The 21,692-nt window shown below is 41.6% G+C and overlaps 7 protein-coding genes across 9 annotated transcripts; 5 read left to right on the top strand and 2 right to left on the bottom strand.

Moving 5' to 3' along the window:
* Positions 1 to 74: 74 nt before the first annotated feature.
* On the top strand, positions 75 to 635 carry RB195_007525 (uncharacterized protein; the record flags this gene model as incomplete). Its single annotated transcript, XM_064181199.1, has 1 exon — positions 75 to 635. One exon carries the CDS (start codon positions 75 to 77, stop codon positions 633 to 635), a length of 561 nt encoding a protein of 186 aa, XP_064038008.1.
* Positions 636 to 644: 9 nt separating this feature from the next.
* On the top strand, positions 645 to 1,175 carry RB195_007524 (uncharacterized protein; the record flags this gene model as incomplete). Its single annotated transcript, XM_064181198.1, has 1 exon — positions 645 to 1,175. The coding sequence occupies one exon, from the start codon at positions 645 to 647 to the stop codon at positions 1,173 to 1,175; it is 531 nt and encodes a 176-aa protein (XP_064038007.1).
* Positions 1,176 to 1,191: 16 nt separating this feature from the next.
* On the top strand, positions 1,192 to 2,082 carry RB195_007523 (uncharacterized protein; the record flags this gene model as incomplete). 2 transcript variants are annotated; one of them, XM_064181197.1, is made up of 1 exon in its annotated part: positions 1,192 to 2,082. In XM_064181197.1, the coding sequence occupies one exon, from the start codon at positions 1,192 to 1,194 to the stop codon at positions 2,080 to 2,082; it is 891 nt and encodes a 296-aa protein (XP_064038005.1). The 2 variants fall into 2 exon arrangements, with proteins under 2 accessions (XP_064038005.1, XP_064038006.1); XM_064181196.1 differs by having other exon boundaries at positions 1,390 to 2,082.
* A 358-nt stretch (positions 2,083 to 2,440) lies between these two features.
* Positions 2,441 to 5,039, bottom strand: RB195_007522 (uncharacterized protein; the record flags this gene model as incomplete). 2 transcript variants are annotated; one of them, XM_064181194.1, is made up of 7 exons in its annotated part: positions 2,441 to 2,548; positions 2,780 to 2,851; positions 2,969 to 3,078; positions 3,193 to 3,337; positions 3,425 to 3,533; positions 4,615 to 4,706; positions 4,941 to 5,039. In XM_064181194.1, the coding sequence occupies 7 exons, from the start codon at positions 5,037 to 5,039 to the stop codon at positions 2,441 to 2,443; spliced, it is 735 nt and encodes a 244-aa protein (XP_064038003.1). The 2 variants fall into 2 exon arrangements, with proteins under 2 accessions (XP_064038003.1, XP_064038004.1); XM_064181195.1 differs by having other exon boundaries at positions 2,505 to 2,558.
* Positions 5,040 to 7,714: 2,675 nt separating this feature from the next.
* RB195_007521 (uncharacterized protein) lies at positions 7,715 to 10,202 on the top strand (the record flags this gene model as incomplete). Its single annotated transcript, XM_064181193.1, has 5 exons — positions 7,715 to 7,744; positions 7,810 to 7,956; positions 9,718 to 9,803; positions 9,942 to 10,008; positions 10,119 to 10,202. The coding sequence occupies 5 exons, from the start codon at positions 7,715 to 7,717 to the stop codon at positions 10,200 to 10,202; spliced, it is 414 nt and encodes a 137-aa protein (XP_064038002.1).
* A 1,039-nt stretch (positions 10,203 to 11,241) lies between these two features.
* On the top strand, positions 11,242 to 15,587 carry RB195_007520 (uncharacterized protein; the record flags this gene model as incomplete). The annotated part of the gene is made up of 10 exons (XM_064181191.1): positions 11,242 to 11,310; positions 11,384 to 11,428; positions 11,606 to 11,648; positions 11,729 to 11,922; positions 14,150 to 14,518; positions 14,662 to 14,742; positions 15,038 to 15,097; positions 15,243 to 15,275; positions 15,441 to 15,470; positions 15,549 to 15,587. The coding sequence occupies 10 exons, from the start codon at positions 11,242 to 11,244 to the stop codon at positions 15,585 to 15,587; spliced, it is 963 nt and encodes a 320-aa protein (XP_064038001.1).
* An 856-nt stretch (positions 15,588 to 16,443) lies between these two features.
* On the bottom strand, positions 16,444 to 19,722 carry RB195_007519 (uncharacterized protein; the record flags this gene model as incomplete). The annotated part of the gene is made up of 4 exons (XM_013452961.2): positions 16,444 to 16,549; positions 16,668 to 16,792; positions 18,943 to 19,038; positions 19,561 to 19,722. The coding sequence occupies 4 exons, from the start codon at positions 19,720 to 19,722 to the stop codon at positions 16,444 to 16,446; spliced, it is 489 nt and encodes a 162-aa protein (XP_013308415.2).
* Positions 19,723 to 21,692: the final 1,970 nt, after the last annotated feature.

Here is a 21,692-nt window from a genome sequence, read left to right as displayed (position 1 = left end):
GATGAGAAGATGTGGTCCAACACCAGCTTTCACTATCTTCGTCGCTTACGCTCCAACATCAAGCTACGAAGAAAATGAAGCTTGATAGACTGAGTTCACCGAGAAGATCATGCCTTCTACAGGTTATAATTGGCATTTCTACAAAAGTTGGCCCAAGAAGAACGCCGGAGGAACTTCACATCGGGACCACCCTACAATGGAATGACCAGGGGGAGAGGCTCTCCGAGTTCATCATGACGACTAAGACCATCCACGGGAACTCGCAATTCCAGAAGCCCTCCTCTCTACGCTGGACGTGGGAGTCACCTGGTGGAGGGTACCGTAATGAAATAGACCACATCATCGTCAATAAAAGGTTCTGCAAGACGGACGTCGCTGTTGTACCAAAGTTCTATACGGGATCGGACCATCGCTTCCTCCGAGGAAGATTTTCCTTCACAAGGAGAGCAGAGAAAGAAATCCCAGGACTATCATCAACCGGGATCTCTTTGCTACACGCCTTTGGAAAAATTCCGCAATGGACAACATCGACGAGGAATATGACCGGCTTGTTGAACACCTTCACGACTGCGCGAAGAAGGCTGAGAGTTTTAAAACCACCAAGAGGCGCCTACCTCTTGAAACTCTTGAGCTGATACGTCAGCATGGAGCAGCAGGAGCCGCAGGGAACCAAGAACTCACGTCCGAGCTCGCAGCTCGCTTTGCAGAGAGGGAAAAAGGAAAAGGAAGACCTTGAAGAGAGAAGAGCAGAAGTGCTGGCTGAAGCTGCAGAGGCGGGAAAAAGCATCCGCTATGCCCGTCGAGAGTTCGCCAGTCGCAAGACGAAGATGACTGCTCTCCGGAACCCAAAGGCAACAGCCACTGCATCGAGAAGTGGGATGGAGAAAATCATCTACGACTTCTACTCTGATCTCTTCGACAGCCACGTCCACTTGCTTCCTCACCATCTGAGGGAAGACGGACAAGTCATTCCAGAGGTTCTCCCGTCCGAAATACAACATGCTATCATGTCGGTAAGAAATCGTACAGCACACGGTCCCGACAAAATAAGACCAGAACACCTGAAGAACCTTCCGCCAGTACTCATCAACACCCTGGCGAGGCTCTTTACGCGTTATCTGTCGGAATGCAAGGCTCCTAAACAGTGGAAGACCAGCAAGACCGTGTTGTTGTAAAAAAAGGGAGATCCACATGACATCGGCAACTATCGTCCAATCTGCTTACTGTCCGTCATCTACAAGCTCTCTTACAAAAGTGATCCTTAATAGGATTGAAAAAGTCTTGGATGAAGGACAGCCATGCGAGCAAGCAGGGTTTCGAAAAGGATTCAGCACGAATGACCACATTCACACTGTTTCGAAACTTATAGAGGTATCTCGAGAGTACAAGATGCCGCTCTGTCTCACCTTCATCGACTTGAAGAAGGCCTTCGACTCAGTTGAGACGGAAGCGGTCGTGGAAGCCTCGGACAACCAAGGCGTCCCTACTCAGTACAGAAAGGTACTTCGAGAGTTGTACAGTAACTTCACGACCGGAATTTCGCCATTCTACAAGAACATCATCATTGACGTGAAGAGGGGGGTCCGACAGGGTGATACAATTTCACCCAAAATATTCACAGCCACCCTCGAGAACGCAATGCGAAAGTTGGAATGGGACGACATGGGAGTGAAGGTTGATGGTCGGCAGCTACACCATTTGCGCTTTGCTGATGACATCGTACTGATAACACCAAGCATCAGCCAAGCGGAACGAATGCTGACTGAATTCGACAAAACATGTGGATGCATCGGTCTTCAGCTGAATCTACAAAAGATGTTCATGCGGAACGGATGGATCTCGGATGCCCCATTCACGCTCAACGGAACGAACATATCCGAATGCACCAGCTACGTTTGTCTCGGTTGGGAACTGAACATGATGAACGACCTGACCCCCGAACTGGGCAGGAGGAGACGAGCGGCTTGGGGAGCGTACAAGAGCATCGAGGATGTGGTGAAGAAGACCAGGAACACCCGGCTCCGTGCTCACCTCTTCAACACCACCGTACTTTCTGCTTTGACCTATGCTTCGGAAACCTGAGCATTTCGCAAGCAGGAAGAAAACGCGGTGAGCGTCAGTGAACGCGCAATTGAGAGAGTGATGCTAGGAGTATCCCGTTTCAAGCAAGTGAGGGACGGGATTCGAAGTTCTCTCCTACGTCAACGATCGAAGATTAGAGACGCCGCCGCGTTTGCCAAGGAAAGTAAAATAAGGTGGGCCGGACACGTGATGCGCTTTAATGACAACCGTTGGACCAGAGCCGTGAGCGACTGGGTTCCCCGCGATATCAAGCGCACTAAAGGAAGACCGCCGACCCGATGGTCAGATTTCTTCACGAAGTCCTTCAAAGAAAAATATGACGCTCTTCGTGTCCCACGCGAAAGGAGGAACCACTGGGCTACTCTGGCACGCGATCGGGACAAATGGAAGAATTACTGGCGCCCGCTCGACCAGTTCGAAAATCAACGGGAATCAAGGTGATCAAAGTGATCAAGGTGATATAACACTGAACCAACCTGAAATCTGCAATCATAGTAACTCGCAACTCAGGCAGAAGGAATATATTATATCGTACACAAGGTAAACTATTTAGAACTTTTCAGAAATCCTCTTTGAGCGATCAAAGATAAATGACGGAAATGAGGGAGAGTTTGGGAAGAAACCAAAAAGAGAAAATAAGGATAACCAAAAACGGCGCAGTAAAACTATAGAAAAACAGAGGAATTTCAGCACTCACCGTATCGATATTTATAGACGGAAACATATTTTGTATAAAAGTCTCTACTAACAACAAATGTTTCTTGCCACTCTAAAAGAAAATCATTAGCTTAAGTAACGAAAAGGAAAAGATCTCTATCAGCATAGACTTCCATAAGTAAATAGAAATAAACAAAAATTGAACGAACATATTCAGGAAAATGCAAACCTGATTGAAACCATTCATGACAACAAGAGGCGGCTTTTCAAAAAGTTTCTGATGCATCAAAGGCCTTTTTTGGGTGGATAATATATGCCGAGAAAGTGAATATTCTGGGACTGAAAGAGAATAATCTCAAGTGCATAGATTTTTTAAGATTTCAGTATAAAAACAGATTGCAGAAAAATTTTACAAAAACAAATCACGTGCGTAAGAGAATAAAGGCAACTCACCTCGGAAAGTAAGAGTGGGACCTTGATTGAAACGCATCATTCTCAACTGCAGAGAGGATTCGCTAGAGGTCAAGACAATCATGTTAGTTACACCCAATACGGCACCATGAATAACAAAATCCTTGATATTATTGCGTTTCAACGTCTATAATAACTTTTTAAAGTTTTGTTGTGTGAGTGCAAAATCCGAAGAGAGCAAATAAAGCGAAAGAAATATGTATGAAAGTAGAACCATCAAATGCTTGGCAGTGAATGGATCCATGATTTGTCGAATGTCTCTCTCAAGATTCCTGACGTATTTCCCGACTTTACCTCGATGAATAACGAACGAATGTGGTTGCCTAAACATAAATATACCCATCTCTGCCTATGACAAAAAAAGAAAAGACATAGAAAAGGACAAATTAGCTGGCGTACCAATCCACTTGGGATACACTAACGCGTTTTTACTGCAATTCATAATCGTTGAGCTTTTGGGACGTGAGTTGGCCTATAGAATGACTTGTGGTGGCCAGTCGATGATCAAGTAGGCGTTTTTATCTTCCCATACAAGTCCGGTACCAATTTATCGACCCCGGAGGGATGAAAGTCTTGGCAGGCACTAGGGCAGTTTCGAACCATCAAGCGTGCGGCCACAGCAGACCTCTAACTGACTGCGCAACAGACGCATTCCTAACGAACATAATGATACGTACTTCCGAAAAACGGAAGCGAACTCATCATAAAGAAAATTGGAACACCACTAGGATGATTGGTAGGAACTATACGAAGGAAGAACAACTGGATCATAGAAAGAAGTGCACGTGTACGTAAATAAAAACCAAATTGTACTTTAAAGGATTGTGTCGTTCTGTCTAATTTTACCAGCTATGCTCGGATATTCTCTTGTCACAAGTCCAATGCAGCATATTCGAAATTTAAGAAGAGATTAATGGTGAGAATAGTGAAATTTTTCTGTTTGGTACTGATTCAGTACCTCAGCGTACAAGAACGCCAGTTCGGATGGATTGTATTAGGCTAAGAACTACTCCTGGATCCAGCGAACTACGACGGCACTCTTAAGCTTGCCTACATCTACCGTTACTCGAGAGCGTCCAGGGAATTTTAACATATAAAGTCGGGAACATTTGATAACTATTATCAGTTCCACGATATCCACGATATTATCAATATCCACGATCCATATGCGTTACAATAACGTGAGCCATCATTTGTCGCTCAAAAATACTTCAGATAACATTCTACTACCCATACTTCAGCAAAGTAAACAAATTAACTAAGCTACTAAAACAGTACCGCCCCTACTGATGTGAACAGATGGAGACGAAGCACACAACGACACATTGTGATACACTAACATTGTGATATCGTTCAATAAATGAATGAATTAATTAATTAAGACAGTAAGAAAAGGAAACGCACTTAGCTTTCTCTGCTTCAACAGCCTTTGCAGCTCCAGCTGCTCTGATTTGTTTCATCGCCTTTTCCTGCTCATCCAAAGCATCCGCATCCTTCTTAACAACCCATGAGTGAGGAAAATCCCAACATAATAGAGAACAGATAGCACTGACTAGTTCCTCTACCAAGTTCTCATTTTTAATAGGTGAATGGCAAAAAAAAAAGAAGCTATGAGGAATATAAACTTCCCCTATAGGACCTATAGGACATTGGTTCATTTCCAGATTCTATTAATAACTTTAAGTAAAAATTTTCTAACAACAGTACTATATAAAAATAACAAAAGTTACCTTAGCCCTTCTATGTCGTCTTGGACCCGTTCCACCTAAACCCAGCTGTCCTCGACGAGCAGCCTTCACTGCCCGTCCCTTCCGCTTCCGTCGAGGCATTTAATTGACTGAACATAAAAGTTGGTTAGAAAATGAACAGAAAAGAAGATAAGATATCAGAGCAAAGGAACGAAATCTTATCAGAACAACGTGAGAAATAACACCTTATCCAGCTCGAAACCTTTCTCCACTATTTTCATGAGACAGTATTCTTAAAAACACAAGTGATCTACCCATCTACAGTGGAAATACAAACAAGTACAGTTCATAAGAATATAAAATGTGGGAATGAAAGAAGAGATCCTTATTAAAGGTCATAAGAGCCGCTGCGATGTTTCACGATAGAGCGCAAAAGACACACATAAACACCAGCGAGTGATGTTTGCAGATTTTAACTGGAGGTCGGCATGTTTACAGCAGAAGGAATGGAGAAAAAGAATGGAAATTAGAAATCGCCACGCAGGACTGTTCAACTTCAATGAAGAGGAACGAGAAGAAGCAACAAGGTTATGTTTTTGGAAACAAGGTTGGTGATGATCTTAACCGAAGAGAGGACGAGTCAATCAAAATTGTAGTTTGATCTCTGTAATTTGCTTCGTAGTGATCGTTCATTCTTTTTTCCCTAATGTCACTGGTATTCACGAAATCATCACAAAATCCGTCTGTTTTTTATTATTTATTTAGATTTTGCATTTGTTTTATGCAGACACACGTAACACAAATGGAAGTACATTCAGTATACTATTCGCTATAGTCATGAAAAGAAAATGTTGGCAAAACAAAATCCTCAACCACTTCGACTACGGATGAGCACCGCAGTTGAGTTAACACTAAAACTATTAAATAAATAAATATACTAAACATATCTATAATATAAGTGATAGAGGCATAGTCGGAATAAAACGACTTGAAATTCACTGCAGTTGTGACAGTCTGCAGTGGAGCTGGTGATTCGAATTCAGACGGAACCATCGCTAGCTCTATTCGAACGGCTGCGATGAATTTGACTAGTGAGAGTTCCCTCCTTGGTCATAACTCTGCTACGCTCCATGGCGAGCCATGGGAAGAAATGAAACATCACAATCGCATGTAAGAATTCCTACTACGCATCACTTAGGCTCCATACCGAGTTCACGAGCGGGCGGCGCGGCCTGGTGGGTCTGTAGTTATAGTAGGGTCAAAGCGATGTACGCAATTACGTAGTTGGCATCTCTCGAGGCGCTTCAGTGGAGGCGTAGCGGCAAGGAGCGTGGTGAAACCCTTGTTGGCACCAGCCATTGCTGTAGTTTGCGACGGGGCCCACCTCGGTCCCAACTGCTGCCTCCGATGAGCCGTTTCGACACTTTCACAATGCACTTTTACATATCGTCGTAACTTGTTGTTAGTTCGTTATGAGCCCAAACCTACATATTGTCCAGTTCTTGTGCAGATTTCCACCATTTCGCCAAGCTTCCTGAAATCTATCCGCAATCCAAATGAAAATAAGCACATTGATTAGTTTTATTAGTGTCGGATGAAACTACTGGTTTACATTTTCTGCACAAAACAAAAACATTTTATTGAACGTCTGTTTCTAATTAAGCAAAGCGATGAGTAACAGTTCTACGTACAAGCCCACGTGAATTGCTATCATAGAATCAAAATTGTCTTAATTATAAATAGTAAAGGTGAAGTATTTCGTACCGATTAAAGCCAGCGATAGTCCCCCTCGGTAACCCGCGCCGCTCCGAGCGCAAGCGCTTACGCAAGCGCACCGAACTTCAGGTAGTTTTGATACGATTATATGAAGATCACCCGAACAAAAGAAAGTGCAAGATAAAATGATATTCAGATTTTCATAAAAGAATTCCCAGTAGGAAAACCCTACAGTTAAGGTAAGGAATGACTTTTCGAAACAGTATTTTCGGTACCCGCATAGATTAAGCTTTCAATCATTATCATTAATCATTAATTTTAATTAGCTAAAATAACATTAGTCGCACACCGCTTCCGCTTCCACCTTTAATGCAACAACGTTGGTGAATTTAAAGACATCACCCAGCGAATCTGGCGTGGTATGAATTCCACCTATATCGGGTCGTAGGTCGTCTGCATGAAAAATAAGAACAAATGTTTTGCTTTGAACTTATCTTCGTGAAAAATTGGGAAAGAAATTGCAGAAAGAAGATGTTTTGGTTATTTTCCGACCGCTCGACACTAGATACGAACTGGTCGGATGATGGGGGCGTAGATTGCAAAAGCGGGTGGTTTCGCTCCCTGCATCACTGTAAACAGACAGCTCCGGATCGCTTTTTCTTACGACGTCCGCTATTGCAACGTACCACCCTGGCGTCCCGCCCCCGCCTGCGACTCGTCGAAAATCCATTCGGATGCCCCGATAGGCAATTCATTTCGTTCGACGAATCGCAGGCGGGGGCGAGACGCAACGGTGGTGCGTTGCAAAAGAAGACTTAGTGAGAAACAGTGTTCCGGAACCGTCTATTTACAGGGATACAGGGAGAGATGAGCGGCACCACCTCTGTATACATAATCTACGACCCGATATAGGTAACACTCCAACAAAAATCGATACCACGCCAGATTATTGGGGTGATGCCTTTAAGCCTCTTAGTTAGCACTCTCTCTCCGGAGGAATTCACGCATATCCTCGCTCCCAAATTTTATGGAGATTTAATTAAAGCGGATTTGATTCCGCATAAAAGAGCACGGCAACATGATCCAGCCGTCTTGCGGCAATGTCTCTCTCAATCGTCGTAATTAATGTGGTGAGCTCCAGCTTATAGGTATGGACTGGTCCAAAACAAATCAGTATACTTTCTGTTTTCTGCAGGTACTTGGACTTCTATCGCTAACGCCCTCTGTTGGAACGATACAAGCTTTGCCGTACTGCAAGCATCCCAGCGCTCTTGCACCAGACATTCGAGATCCCTTATTCGCGGAAATTACTATAGTCAAGCAACAGTATCCAAATGGCATGGCTAGTTTTTTTTTTCAAACTAAACATTACATCAAACATTCTAATCACTTGAAAACCAGGCCGAATGCGGTACCTCAAGCGGGTGAACGACATTAGTGCACTTCACTCACTTATTACATAACTCATTACTTTCATAGAAACCTTTAAAATGCACATTGTGTCAAAACGACATGAGGCACGGACAGTCTCGCAAGCGGCTGCGCTTGAAGCGGTGCGTTGGAGCGGAGCGGTTGGAATCGAGCTGGGACCATGGCGGACTGCAGAGGTCGGTGGCGGTAGCGAGGATCCTTGCGCGATTTTATCCGCTACGCTTCATTGCGCTCCAACGCACCGCTTCGAGCGCAGCCGCTTGCGAGACTGTCCGTGCCTCATGTCGTTTTGACTCAACTATACTCTAGTTTATACATTGTCATAATTATTATATATCTATATAATATTTAATTACAATGTGTGATATAATATTAAATATGATTTATAACATGATATATTATATTACATAACATTACTATGCTATAAATTTAACTTGGCACCTATAAAGGTGATCCACTACGCTCCCAAGCTGGTGGAGAAACTATCTCTAGCTAGGTCATGTTTGTTGGTCATGTTGTTTGTTTGTAAATCGTTTAAGAAAATAGGGTGTCTTCATCATTAATTATTCCTTTCACCTTTCCGGAAACAAAGCGACGATGCTAAGGTTTTGTTTCCAAAGCAGTAAACTGTCTTCTTCCTCTCCATTTCCTTGCAGGAAGCATACCGAAAAGCTGACGACGTTGTGATCACTCTCCACGAGTGTATGGGGTTAAGACTGTAGGTGACAAGTTCGAGCCTCTTCCAAGCTTCTCCATCTTCCGGGCCGTTTTTTTACGGCAGTTAGGAAGAAATGGACGGAATCACCCTCCTCTCCATAATGTGCGACTCCGTATACGCATAACCCACCTGAAACCCGCACCACCCCAGATTAGTGGCGTGATGCCTTTAATTCCCCTAATTGTCCTGAAAAACGGCGAACAAACAAAGGGTTGCTGTCTCGCTCGTTGGTACACAAATTCCCAACAGAGCTCAGTTCTATTTAGAACTAAAGGATAAAAAGATAAAATGTCTGGCATCAATCAATCTGCTTGGGATGCGCTCCTATGTTCACTTCAATTCAGAATCGTTTGAGGTTTACAAACATGTAGCTGGCCCATACAATGACTTGCGGGGGCTAGCCGATGTGTCAAGTCAGTGTTTTTATCCTCCCAGACAAGTCTGGTACTAATTTGTCGACCCCGGAGGGATGAAAGGCTTGGTGAGCACTAGGGCGGATTCGAACCTCCGATCGATCGTGCAGCAAGCGGAACCTCTAACCGACTGCGCTAAACCCAGCCCTATGATCTCAGTAAACACTATAAAGCTCCAGAAAATGGTTCCATGGTGCAATTAGTGCATTGGTGATTAGCCCAGTAATCCACCTTTACATGCAAATCACACGGACATTTAGGCGCTAATGTCCATTGAGAAGAAGGAAAAATCGATGAGACGGATAAAAAGCTTAGGATGATTGTTACTTCCGCGATGAGATTTCTCGGGGTGTTCAATAACGCAAAATCTCGAAAAAAAAAATCTTAGGATGAATTTAAAAAAAAAAAACGAAAAAACCCTGAGATTGAACTAGGTGAAAATCTGAGATTTAGTCTGGCCACTGAGGTAAAATAACTCCGAAAGTCCAATGATTTTCCCAGCTGATCGATCTGATCGAAAATCACACACTTCATTTTTCAGATATACAGTTGCGATCTGGACGTCCAGGCGCTTGATCTTCTAACGAAAGGTGATAGTAAAGGGCTCAAAAATACTACATTCACTAGGTATTTTTTTCTTCAAAACATTCGATTAAAGCGATAACTTGTTTAGAGTTTGCTTTTCCTTGAAATTTTCACTTTTTTTAAAATCAATATCTCAAAAACCTGCACGAAACAAAAACGACGTATCAACGCTTGTTTTAGTCGTCGGGTACAATTTGATGTGTTGGCTAAAAATGCTGCCCAAGCATGGTTTGCAACGCTGAAGACGGTGAGAAATCAGCAATATTAGCTACTTTTTCAACAAAAAAAATGCTGGAGTTTTAGCTAGTAAGGATCTTCATAACAATACCATAACTTTACTGAGTAATCTAGTTTCAGATGGTTCCCATGAAAGAATTCGGTTGCAACATGAGAGAAGAACCCCACGGCGTGTATGAAGTGGGCTGTCTTTATAAGAACTAAAAAAAGATATCAATCGATAAATTTTTCGCAAAAGTGTGACAAACACTATCGTATCATTCAAAAATTCTCATTATTGACGACCATTTGTGCTGGAGAACTCACTAGTATATCCTGGCGACGTAAACGCTTACGGCTACTAAGCGGCCGAATTCTTAACAATCATTTCACCCGATATTTTGTTTAGTTTCTCACCTACAAAATTCTAGAATCCTCGAAGCTTCACTTGCAAAAAATTAACTGAGTAATAAGAGTGAGGCACAGACCAGTAATCGTAGCATTCACCAGTAATTTTCCGTGAATTTCGTAAAACTTCTCACCTTACTACGATATTCTTAAAGACATCACCCCACGAATCTGACGTGGTACGTTGGAGTATAAATATATCGGATCGTAGATTATGAATACAGGGGTGGTTCCGCTAATCTCTCTCTCTGCATCACTGTAAACAAAACAAAAAAACACACATCTAAACAGACGGCTTCCGAATGCGGTTCCTTACGACGTCTTCTATTGTAAAGCACCACCCTTGCGCCCCGCCCCCGCCTGCGATTCGTCGGGTGAAATGAATTGCCCATCGAGGGGTCCGAATGGGTTTTCGAAGAATCGCTGGCGGGGGCAAGGCGCAAAGGTGGCGCGTTGCAAAAGATGACGACGTACAAAACAGTATTCTGGAGGCGGCTGTTTACAGTGATGCAGGGAGAGATGAGCGGAACCACCCCCGTCTCCATAATCTGCAATCCCGTATACGTATACTCCACCTGAAATCCTCACCACCTCAGATTCGTGGTATGCTGCCTTTAATGTGCACCACAATACGCTGCTGTCTTAAGACTAACCGAAGTTTTGCCTACGTAGCGATAAAAAACATTATTAGGATGAACCAATGTATACGTAAACAATAACAATAGGTGCCATTTACCTGGGATGAAGTGATTTATGTTATTAGTTCTTATCCAACCTAATATTACCCGTAATCATCTATCCTCCATCCCCAAGTCGCCATTGGAGGGATGGTTCATTTCTAGCTAGTTTATTCTAAATGTGGCAGTATATCGTTTCAAGTTACTTCTCAATACATTATCTATGGTTTAGTGTTGTCTTTACACAAGTAAGTTCCAATGAAAATGCAATTCACAGATCACAAATCAGCCGTTAAATATGTTAGTGAGCAATTCCTTCAGGTTTTAATATCAAATTGTTCTAAGAAAGCTAAACCAACCAAACAGGTGAGCTTAAAGTTACGCCAAAAAGCAGACGAAAAGTAATAAACTCAGAAAGAAAATGATAGTGACATCACCGTTCTTCCAAAACATTGAAACTTCACATTACGACCATTTGCAATTCTCAAAAACGTTTCGTGAAGAAAAAAATCAGAAAAAAAATTAAACATGTGATTATTTTAGGTTACACCAACTAAAGAGGTTTCCCCGTTCAAGCCAGTTTTAGGTGGATTTTAACGTTATTTCAATTGTATTATTGATAATTAATAATAGTGATAGTATTAATAATAATGATTGTGAATTCAGAAGCTGAAAATCCTAGCGCTGATAACAATTCAAAAGAATCAAAAGAAAGTAAAGAGAAAGCTACGCAAAAAGATTCACTCTCAGCGGAAAAGGAAGGTAGTCGCGAAAATGAGAAAAATCAACCTCCTGGTTGGGATATCAATAAAATAAAACAGTCTGTGGAGGCCCGCCAACGAGATAGCACTAAAACAGATGTGAGTGTAGAATTCACGACTATTTACTAGATATTTCAGTAATCTAATCCTAGGAGGAAGGCTCCTTGAAGGCAGCATACCATGAACCTGATGTGGTATGGATTTCCCATAGAATGCTTCTATACGGGGTCGTAGATTGCGGTAAACTACGTGATTCCGCTCCTCTCTCCGTGATTGTCGTAAGAAATGGCATGGGAATCGCTTTGGTTCCTAGAGCGTGCGTTAGAAAAGCGCAACGCAAGCCGTCGTGAAAAAAGGCGGCTTCCGGGCCGTTTTTCTTTTCACAGCGAATACGGAGGCAGTATCCATCTGGTTTTCCGTAATCAACGACGCTATATAGAAGTTTTCTATTGCAAATCCATACCACCTTGGATTCGTGGGGTGATACCTTTAATTGGGCAGATGAAAAAAGTGACTATCGACCTGTCTACCTCAACGACTACAGGAAGACAGAAATGACTCTTGCATTTCGAAAAGTCATTTTGGTGCCCCCGAAGTAGAGGGATGCGATCCACTCCGTTAGGCTGAATATATAATACCAGTCTGAATGTCCGGCTAAAGCCGGACTTCAGACTTTCGGTGGTTTTAGCTTCGCTCCCCTTGATCTGATCATTGAAAGTTGATAGTAGTGGTGTTTTCTGTAAAATCAGATTTGCCTTTTTATAACAACGCTTTCCTTCTCTTCTTTATATTATAAATTACGGATTAAAGGTTGCGGAGTTTTCCTACCAAATGCGTCAATTCTACATTTGGAGAATATTCTACCATCAGCTACAAACACTCCTTCGATGCGAGATTAATGTAGATACTATTTGAAAGCATTACTCGAAGTATGGATATTCCTCCTGATTTCCCCCAATAGTTATTACAGAATGATGTTTTAACATAAAATGACGTGAAAGACATCTTAATACTGATAAAGATAACTTTCCACGTCAGATCACATAAACATCCTGCTACTATTTAAGCAGCCGTTTTCATGAGCGTTTTCACTTTCTGAGAACGGCATGCTACCAACTTGAGACGAACGAAGAAAGAAATAGATACGCGGAGGAGTCATGAAGGTGAAAAGCAACGCGCGCAATGGCCACGGCTATGAAACGGCTTTAACCATTTATCTTTTGCGACATGCAGGCGAAGTTATTGCGCACCATTTCGATTCCGCGGGACCCGTCTCACCCCATTTTCTAGCTCTCTGGCGCCGGCGCACCAATCCGACGCCGTGGGACCCGTCGCACCCCATTTTCTAGCTATCTAGCGCCGGCGCACCAATCCGACGCCGTGGGACCCGTCGCACCCCCCTTTTTGAATTTCGTGACTGACACACACACACGTGACAGAATAAGCCCGTTATTATATATCATGAAAGTTTTCAGTCGTCACCATGCTGAGGTCGGATAAGCACTGTAGTGAAGGATTTTTTTTCAAGAACGGCATATCTGTAACTGCGATGCAGAGAGTGATTCGCACGCGGTTCAGTCTAAAGGAATCACCCCACGATTCTGGGGTGGTGCGTGTTTCAGGCGGATAATTTCTAAATGTTCGAAAACCCAATCGGACGAATCGCAGGCGGAGGCGGAGCGCAAAGGTTATGCATTGCAGCAGACGTCGTCTTAAGAAACAGCTTCCTGGGGTGTCCGCTTACACTGATACAGGGAGAGATGAACGGAATCACCCTCTTCCCCATAATCAACGACCCTGTATAGGGATTACGCGCCTGAAACCCGAACCATCCCAGATTCGTGGGGTGATGCCTTTAATTGCGAATGAAAGTCACAAACTGAAGCATGATTTCGCTGTGGATTCAAAGAGTAAGGGCAGGAGGGAGGATCTACATTGAAGAGGGAACCACTAGGATGTCCCAAAAATTTGAGAACACTCGCATCTCTGGGGGAAAAAGTTTTTTTTTTTTCGTGATATCTCTTAACATTCTATTTTATCAATCAATTAAAATGTGGGAGTTATTACTGCCGCAACCTGTAGATAGGGATAGGGGTGTAATTTACGGGTATGTGTATGGTACAGTACACATTATCATCACCCGGATCACACATTGCTCTTCACACACCTTTCTCTGGATTATTATCATTAAACGAAAGCTCACACTTGTACCATCTTTAAAAAGGGGTTCAATATCGAATTGCGAAACTTGGCCCCATAGAAAACTAATGAAATGTAAAGAGTAGCTGTTGTGATTCTTGATATTAGTTGTAGCTTTTTTTTTCAGTTGCGATCCGTACAAGATGTCCTATTCTTGTTAAAACCAAGAAATTTCCCGGCTCAAAATAGCCCGTTGCCAGGGGCTCCAGGTTACTCACCAGCTGCAGTTCAAAGTAAATCGCCGGCTGTCGTTCAAGGAAACGTACCAACTCCCGTACAAAATAGCCGTCCAGGCGTTCAAGGAAAAGAACCAATAGCAGCTCAAAATATCCCTCCAGTCGTCGTTCAAGGAAAAGAACCAGTAGCAGCTCAAAATATCCCTCCAGTCGTCGTTCAAGGAAAAGAACCAGTAGCAGCTCAAAATGTCCCTCCAGTCGTCGTACAGACTAATGGAACAGCTGCCAGCAAAAGTAAAGGAAAAAGCAATAAAGCATTGGTAAGAAAAGTGTTTAAAATAATAAAAATCGAAAAATAGCGCGAGTACAGATCCCGCTACTATCACATAAGGGATCAGTTGTCGCAAAGCACAATTTCGATAAAATATTAGAATGAGGCCTGTGAATAATGATCTCGTTGCAGCCAGCAGATCGAACACAAGTTGTCATGCTTGAACGACAAGAAGATCGTGAAATGTCAATGTTAATCCCCACGGATTCTTTCGTAAGTAATGAAAGGAAGCAAAAAAAAAAAAAGAATTTGTTATAGTAGGGCCGAAACGTGAACCCAAAGACATGGAGCACGGTGTAGTTCCGTAAGCGCGATGAAGCATAACGGTTGGGATCCCTGGGGGATCCTCACTAGGCCATCCATCAATGCAGTAGTCGCGATGGTCCCACTTCGATCCCAACCGCCATCTTCATTGCGCCGCGTCAAGCTCAGCAGCTTATGCAGCTGCACTGTGCTTCATACCGTTCTGACCCGACTATACTCGAATCTAGTTCATCTCCAATTGCAGTTGAACCCCCAAATAAGCCCAAGCCAACCGATGTCCTTCTATGATCCGTTACGCATACAGGTATGTTTAGAATCCACTAAATAAGAGAAAAGAAGATAGCAATGTGATCAACATGTTCACATAGTACTAAAGGATTAGTAACAGTACGAAAAAGAGAGCGTATAGAGACAAATACGAGGGGAAAATTCTGAAGGTTTTTTTTCAGCCCCCAGTGGAAGAAAGCAAGCCTCCACTCAAGGTACTCTTTAATTTTTTGTACCGCGATGAACAGAATAACAGAAGGAGAGTGAGAGGGAGGGAGGAAGAAGAAGAGAAAGAGAGAAAAGTAGAAGGAAAGAAAGAAAGAATGAAAGATAGGATGACTACACAAAGAAAATCAACCTTAAAACCACTTTTTTTTCAGCAACCCGATAAAAACAACGTACTCGTCGAGGTTTGTTGAATCATTTTTGGATATCGGGTGTGTTCGCGAGGACCAGAAAAAAACATTGAAAACGTGCTTCTATTACAGGCTAAAACGCAAATGGAACTGGCATCGAGAAAGAAATGAAAAGAATTCTCTTTAAAAGTTGTTTTACTTCAAAAACTTACTAAACACTTTTTCTACAGCGAACAGAGAAACACTATTTCAATGAAAATTTGAGAATAATATTTGTGTTGATAACAATCTGCCCTCCAAGAACCCAGAGAGATGCAGGGACACGTTGTTCACAAGAATGAGAAGCTGAAATAATTTATTTGTTCTGATAAGACTAAAAGAAATGGAAACAGTGAGGAATCACGATCAACTATCATCGGCGTACACCTCGTAAAACATAAAATATATCATTACATTACACGCAAACCAACAGACCACCCCAGATTTCCACAATTGCTATGAATCCTATTTACAAACTAGAATAATTTAAGATACGGTTCCATTCGAGATAAAATATTTGTCAATTGGATACATGCAATCTTAAGTGAGACTACATGTAAGGGCATTATTAAGAATTCTTATATCTATTCAATAATCATAAACATTGAACAAAAAAATTACGAAGAAAAAACACGGGAAAAGTTGAGGGACACTAATTTCATACTTCTGTGCGACTCTCCGGACATCCCACATAATTATCGCAAACTTTCAATTTTAATAACATAGCAAAGTAGAAATCTATGTGAAAATATTCTATTAATATCGTAATGATGCGGCACAATTATCGGAAACGGTAAATCACAATTGAGCGATGCATACAAACTTCGTATCAACTTAAGCATTCAGACCGCTTACAAAACATTGTGCTGGGTTGAGTAAGAATACTTAAACGTAAACGGACAAAACAGTTCCGCATTCACACATTCACAATAAAGAAAAATAAAAGTTATCAATTCGAGAACACAGGGAATATCCAAACGTCACCAATTTATGCCGGCCTGATTTTACCTGGCACGTAATTCCTATCAATCATTGGCTCCTGAAGAAAAATGTGAAGCGAGCGCTCGTTTTGGGCTAATGGATGTCCCGCGACCCTGAAAATGTTTATCAATATGCCACACAAATAAAACATAAATGATTCATTGACATAGCGATAAAAACAAAAGATAGTAAAGTGGTGAGAAGGCGAAATCATTGTTTAGAAAAAATTACTTGTTGATGAAAACCTCCAAGCCTTTTCTGCGATTTTCAATGAATTCTTCCTCGAAGATACCGTCATCGGAGCGGAAGGGAAGTTGCCTTTTCAATGACTTTGATGGCAACGGCGGAACAACAATCTTAAATAGAAAATTTTTGAATTACAAGACGTATATGTTACTTCTAAACGTGTCAGTATGTCATAAAACTACGAGCTAACGTTAACTTACCCATTAAGATCCTATCAGGAGAAATGCTTAGGCAATGATTCTCAAGTCATTAAATGGTCTCATGGAGACTACTCCGAAGCTAGATAAGTCATTACATACTTAACAAGTAAACAACTGCTGACGCAACAGTTAAGTTGCAACAGATCTTCCCAATTCAATAATAAACCCGATAAAAAAAAATAAAATTAAGAAAATAAAGGTTTGTGTTCGAGAGGTCAATTCAGGGTTCGGAGCGCAGTAGAAGTCTTTCTTTAAATCAGAACTGACAATCAACTAGCGGTCTCTGATTTTAAAGTGTGATGATATTTCAAGTCACCTGCACTCTGCACTCCGATTACCTCACAATTCCCTCAAGAGCCTATTCATTGATTTGACTTAAATAGGCTGCTGAAGAGACCTCAGTGATTTTCCACCGCTTACTCGTGGACGCGGAGCGTGCACAACAGTGGCGCGTTCTAACCTACCTCGTAGAGACTAAAGTCGTTTTTTTCAGGATGGTTAGGGGGAATTGATCGTGCTTGTCGCAAAATGACTTCGATGCAATGCAACAGAAATGATTTCCTTCTATTAACTTAGCTTTTTTTATTATTTCAACCTAGCTATCAATAAATTATGCACGTTTCTCATGTATAATTCCTAATAAATAATCTATGCTGACATTTGTTTACATTTGCAGGCTCTCGCAATGCTCTGCCGTCACGATATATACCACATCGTTCTGCCCAGGGAAAACGGGTGGAAGGCTCCATACCGACTTCGAGAACGACATCGACAAATTCGTCCAGTATTCTAGGTTTTGCCATTCTTCGAGACGCCTCAATCCTCACCATCAAAAGCCTTGGTCGTCAAGAAATTGTCAGTATCTATCAACATTTGCCATTTCTGATAAATCAACTCATCAACTGAAGGGCGAGCAAATTAAAGGCATCACCCCACGAATCTGAGATGATGCAGATTTCAGGTGGAGTATTCTTATAATGGATAGTAATTATCGAGAGGCGAGTGATTCCGTCCATTTCCTCCTAATTTCCGTAAAAAACGGTCCGGAAGATATGGCTTCAGGCGTTTTGGCGCACTATTTTCTACATGGAATTCGACTGGAGCGCGCCAGCCTTTTGTTGCACCGCATCTTTCGGGCCGTTTTTTACGGCAATTTGGAAAAATGGACGGAATCACCCTCCTCTCCATAATCTACTATCCCTTATAAGAATACTCCACCTGAAATCTGCACCACCTCAAATTCGTGGGGTGATGCCTTTAATTCATCCAGAGCTCCCACAGTGTTCACAGTCATACTCATAATCTATAACAAGAACTCTATGTTACCCCACAGAAACACGAACGTGGTCAATTTCGTAATACGCTGCCTTTAACCAGTCCACACAGTCATTAGCCCAATTCTATTCATCATCTCAGTGGATAATCAATCAACATAGAACCAATGAATAATGCTACGTTCATCTAATCTGGAATGTTCCCCAACGATATATGGATATCTCCACATATTCAAGGTTCAAGCGGAGGTTCAAGCGTGCCCAGTTCCGTGCAGCACTCAAAAACCCCTAAATCTTTTAAAAAGAAAATGAATCGCAGTCCTAACTGTGCAGCGCTAATGCAAGTAGCATTAATCATAGTCCCCTTTGCAAAGGCTACGTATGAATCATCTCCGAACCAATCCACTGTTTATTACGCTACGTATCGCTAGTCACCGCATTGTAGCTGCGGACTCAAATTTCAATGCATATGCCAACCCCTAACCTAATCCTACACTGGCATAGAAACACGAGAATCGATATCGCATCAACAAAAAGATCCAGCGAGAAACCTGTCAGGGCGAACCGGATTTCCTACGACGATTTTCCTGCCATTTAATTAGCAACGAAAGAACGAAACGCAGCACTTTGCACCATCAATAATACATGGGAGATTGATCTGAGCGTCGACGAAATCAATTATCATAAACAGCATAGGCGTATAATGGTAGAAAAACATAATAACGATGATTTGAGTCAATCAAACATAATAAAAGCAAAACGACCTAGTGATTCCGAAATTCTCACCTTACTATCTCTTTCCAATTCACCACGAAGCCAGTCGAAATCGCTGTATCGACGACGTACACTTGACTCTTTTTGTTTGAATACCGGCAAATTTGACTGGAATAGCAAAATTGGTAGCGATTAGTTACAATATCGAACAAAAACAGCACTATGATGACCACTCTGCGGTGTACCTATGCAGTGACTTTTTTATCGTTGTTGAAAGACATTTTAGACGATATTTTCACACGAAGAAATTAAGATACGCTATTCAAATGCTAAAGCGAAAACCCATTTCAATAAATCTTGTAATGGAGAGAATTTTAAGGGAACAACAAACTATCTGTTAGAAATTGCGTGGAAGAAGTTGACAAAATGATTGTTATAATTCGATGTGACTTATTCCATAAACTTTTACGAAAAAGAACTTTAAAAGAGCACGCTCCGCTCTCTCTTAAAAAGGAACTGTTCAAACCCTTTCTTATCGTCAATTATCTAGCACCCAAAAAAAACTGATACAGCCTATTTCATGTAGAAAAAAGATTATTAGCAAACGACGACCAGTCCCTTTCGAACAGGTTCCCATATGACAAAGTATGACTCATGCCACAAATGAAGAAATCGAAACATTCTTCTTACCCTTAGCCTAATTTCGTAGTCTGTGTAGCGCATTTTCCCCACACCGTGAGTAATCGGATTCACCACTTCAATCTCCAGGAAATTCGCTGGTGGCGCATATGCTTCGTCGAGAGTCTGGCGCTTCGGTTGAAGACGCTGCGTCGCACTCGTCGCACCACTCATTACTGCAGAACCGAACTCATTTATTTCATTTTGAGTGCATCGAACGAGAAAAATGGCGAGAAACAGAACAGTGTGGTCCGAAACTAGGATCACAAAGAATTACTTCCAACAACAATAAAGTTGTTTTAAAAACAACATAATCGACCATTGTTTCAGTGGGTTTCTGAGTTAGGATTCGGCAAATAGTAATATTTGAGAATGAAGGAAAGAAAGGGCATTGAAGAATATAGGAGCAAATAGTACGGGAGAAACGTAAAGAACACGGATGCAATTGAAATACCTCCACATTTTTCGTCTTTCAGAACGTTTACTTACACATTCTGTTCTATGTCTTAAAGGATCTATCGAACTTCAGGTGAAACTGCATTTTTCGTGTCGGAAAAAGTTGAAACAGAACTAGAGAGAGGATTTGAAGGAAATCTGATACCTTCATTCCTTGAATAAATAGAAAATCATATGCTCTGGATCAACTCAAATTTTCACTTCCCTTTTTTCAAAACTCAGTTCATCGCTGTGCCATCAAAACTTCACCTCATGCATTAAAACTTTAGATTAATCACAGCTACATATTAATTTGTCGTAGAGAGTCGTTTCCAATTTAGGTTGATAGATCGAGAACGTGCTATAGAATTTTTGCACTAAACAATTAGATAAGTCGCCAATTATTGCAAGCAATTAATTAAGTCCGATCGAATAATATTGCTAACACTGCTAAATTATCTTCTTCTGGTAGAAGAACTCCACGATCATCCAAATTTTTCGTGCAGTCCGCAAGAATATCAATTCTTGTAGAACACTTTAAAAAGTACAGCCAATAGAGGTAAAGCGCAGTTGGGAGCAGGGACTGGGAAAAATGTAGTTGGGCGGGGGCACTCAGTGGTGCATTTATTTCTCGACACTCTAACTCACTTTTTTCTCTTAGTAACTTCACTTTACATGTAGATCCTCTAAGATTAATGCTTAGACCTTAGGGACCCGATTAATTATTACATTATTATTTAAATATCTTCTTCGAGAACAAGGCGCCACTGAGTGCCCCCCTCCCCGCGACTACATTTTACCCGGGGGACCTCAACACTCTTATTTCTGGAAGCGAATAAGTCAGTCGGTGCTATAAAATTTCAGCATCAGACTCATAGGTTCTATGAAATGAACGCTAAAGCTACTGAAAGAAAAAGGAAGACTGAGTTTTCAGAAATAAGAGCGCTGCTGTTGAGCCCCCAACTACTTTACCTGCCAATAGTACTCTCTCTTCCTTTACATCTACCGTGAACGCAAGCAGCGGCCAAAAAGTTTTAATAAAAAGCGGAATATTTGGAAGTACTCCTTCAGTAAATGTTGTAGTCTACGTAGAAATGGAAAGCTGATGATGTGAAATGTGGATAACAACTTTTATCCGCATTGCAATTAATACAGTACTACTTTTGCAAGTACTTTAAAAGAGTTGGGTGATTCAAAGAGGAGAGAAGACAGAAGGACGGATAGAAAGTTAGACAGACAAACATGGAAAAGGGGAATTACAGCACAAACATAATTGAGAGTTATTAAAAGATCAATTATTGTGGGACGCTAAATTCTTAGGCGCTAGTTTTCCGAAGCGAGCTATATTTATTCCAAGTAGTGCTGAAGTAGAGTTCAGAAAAGCAAACGTTCACTTCTCCTTAGAGATGAAGATTCACTCAAACTAGTTATATAGTCACCTACAGTCCAAAACAGAAACTAGTTCCAGAAGCATTATCTACGTTACTGGCGACATCCACTGCTTCGGATGCACTGGACCTTGCAATTATTTTGATAAAATTAAAAAGTATTCTAACCAAATTTTGTACATGCGCTAATGGTACTACATTTACGGCTATTTTTGAAAGTTATCGAGACTGTAAATTGGGTCCACGAAATTTAGTGATGGATTTATGGATACGTGCAGAAGGGAATTATTACTTTAAGAAAGAAAATGAGCTAAATATATT

The sequence above is a fragment of the Necator americanus genome, chromosome I (genome assembly GCF_031761385.1).
Source record: "Necator americanus strain Aroian chromosome I, whole genome shotgun sequence".
In the NCBI taxonomy this organism is placed as follows: Eukaryota; Metazoa; Nematoda; class Chromadorea; order Rhabditida; family Ancylostomatidae; genus Necator; species Necator americanus.
The sequence above is the reverse complement of the archived record's forward strand: the minus strand, read 5'-3'. Positions and strand labels throughout refer to the sequence as shown.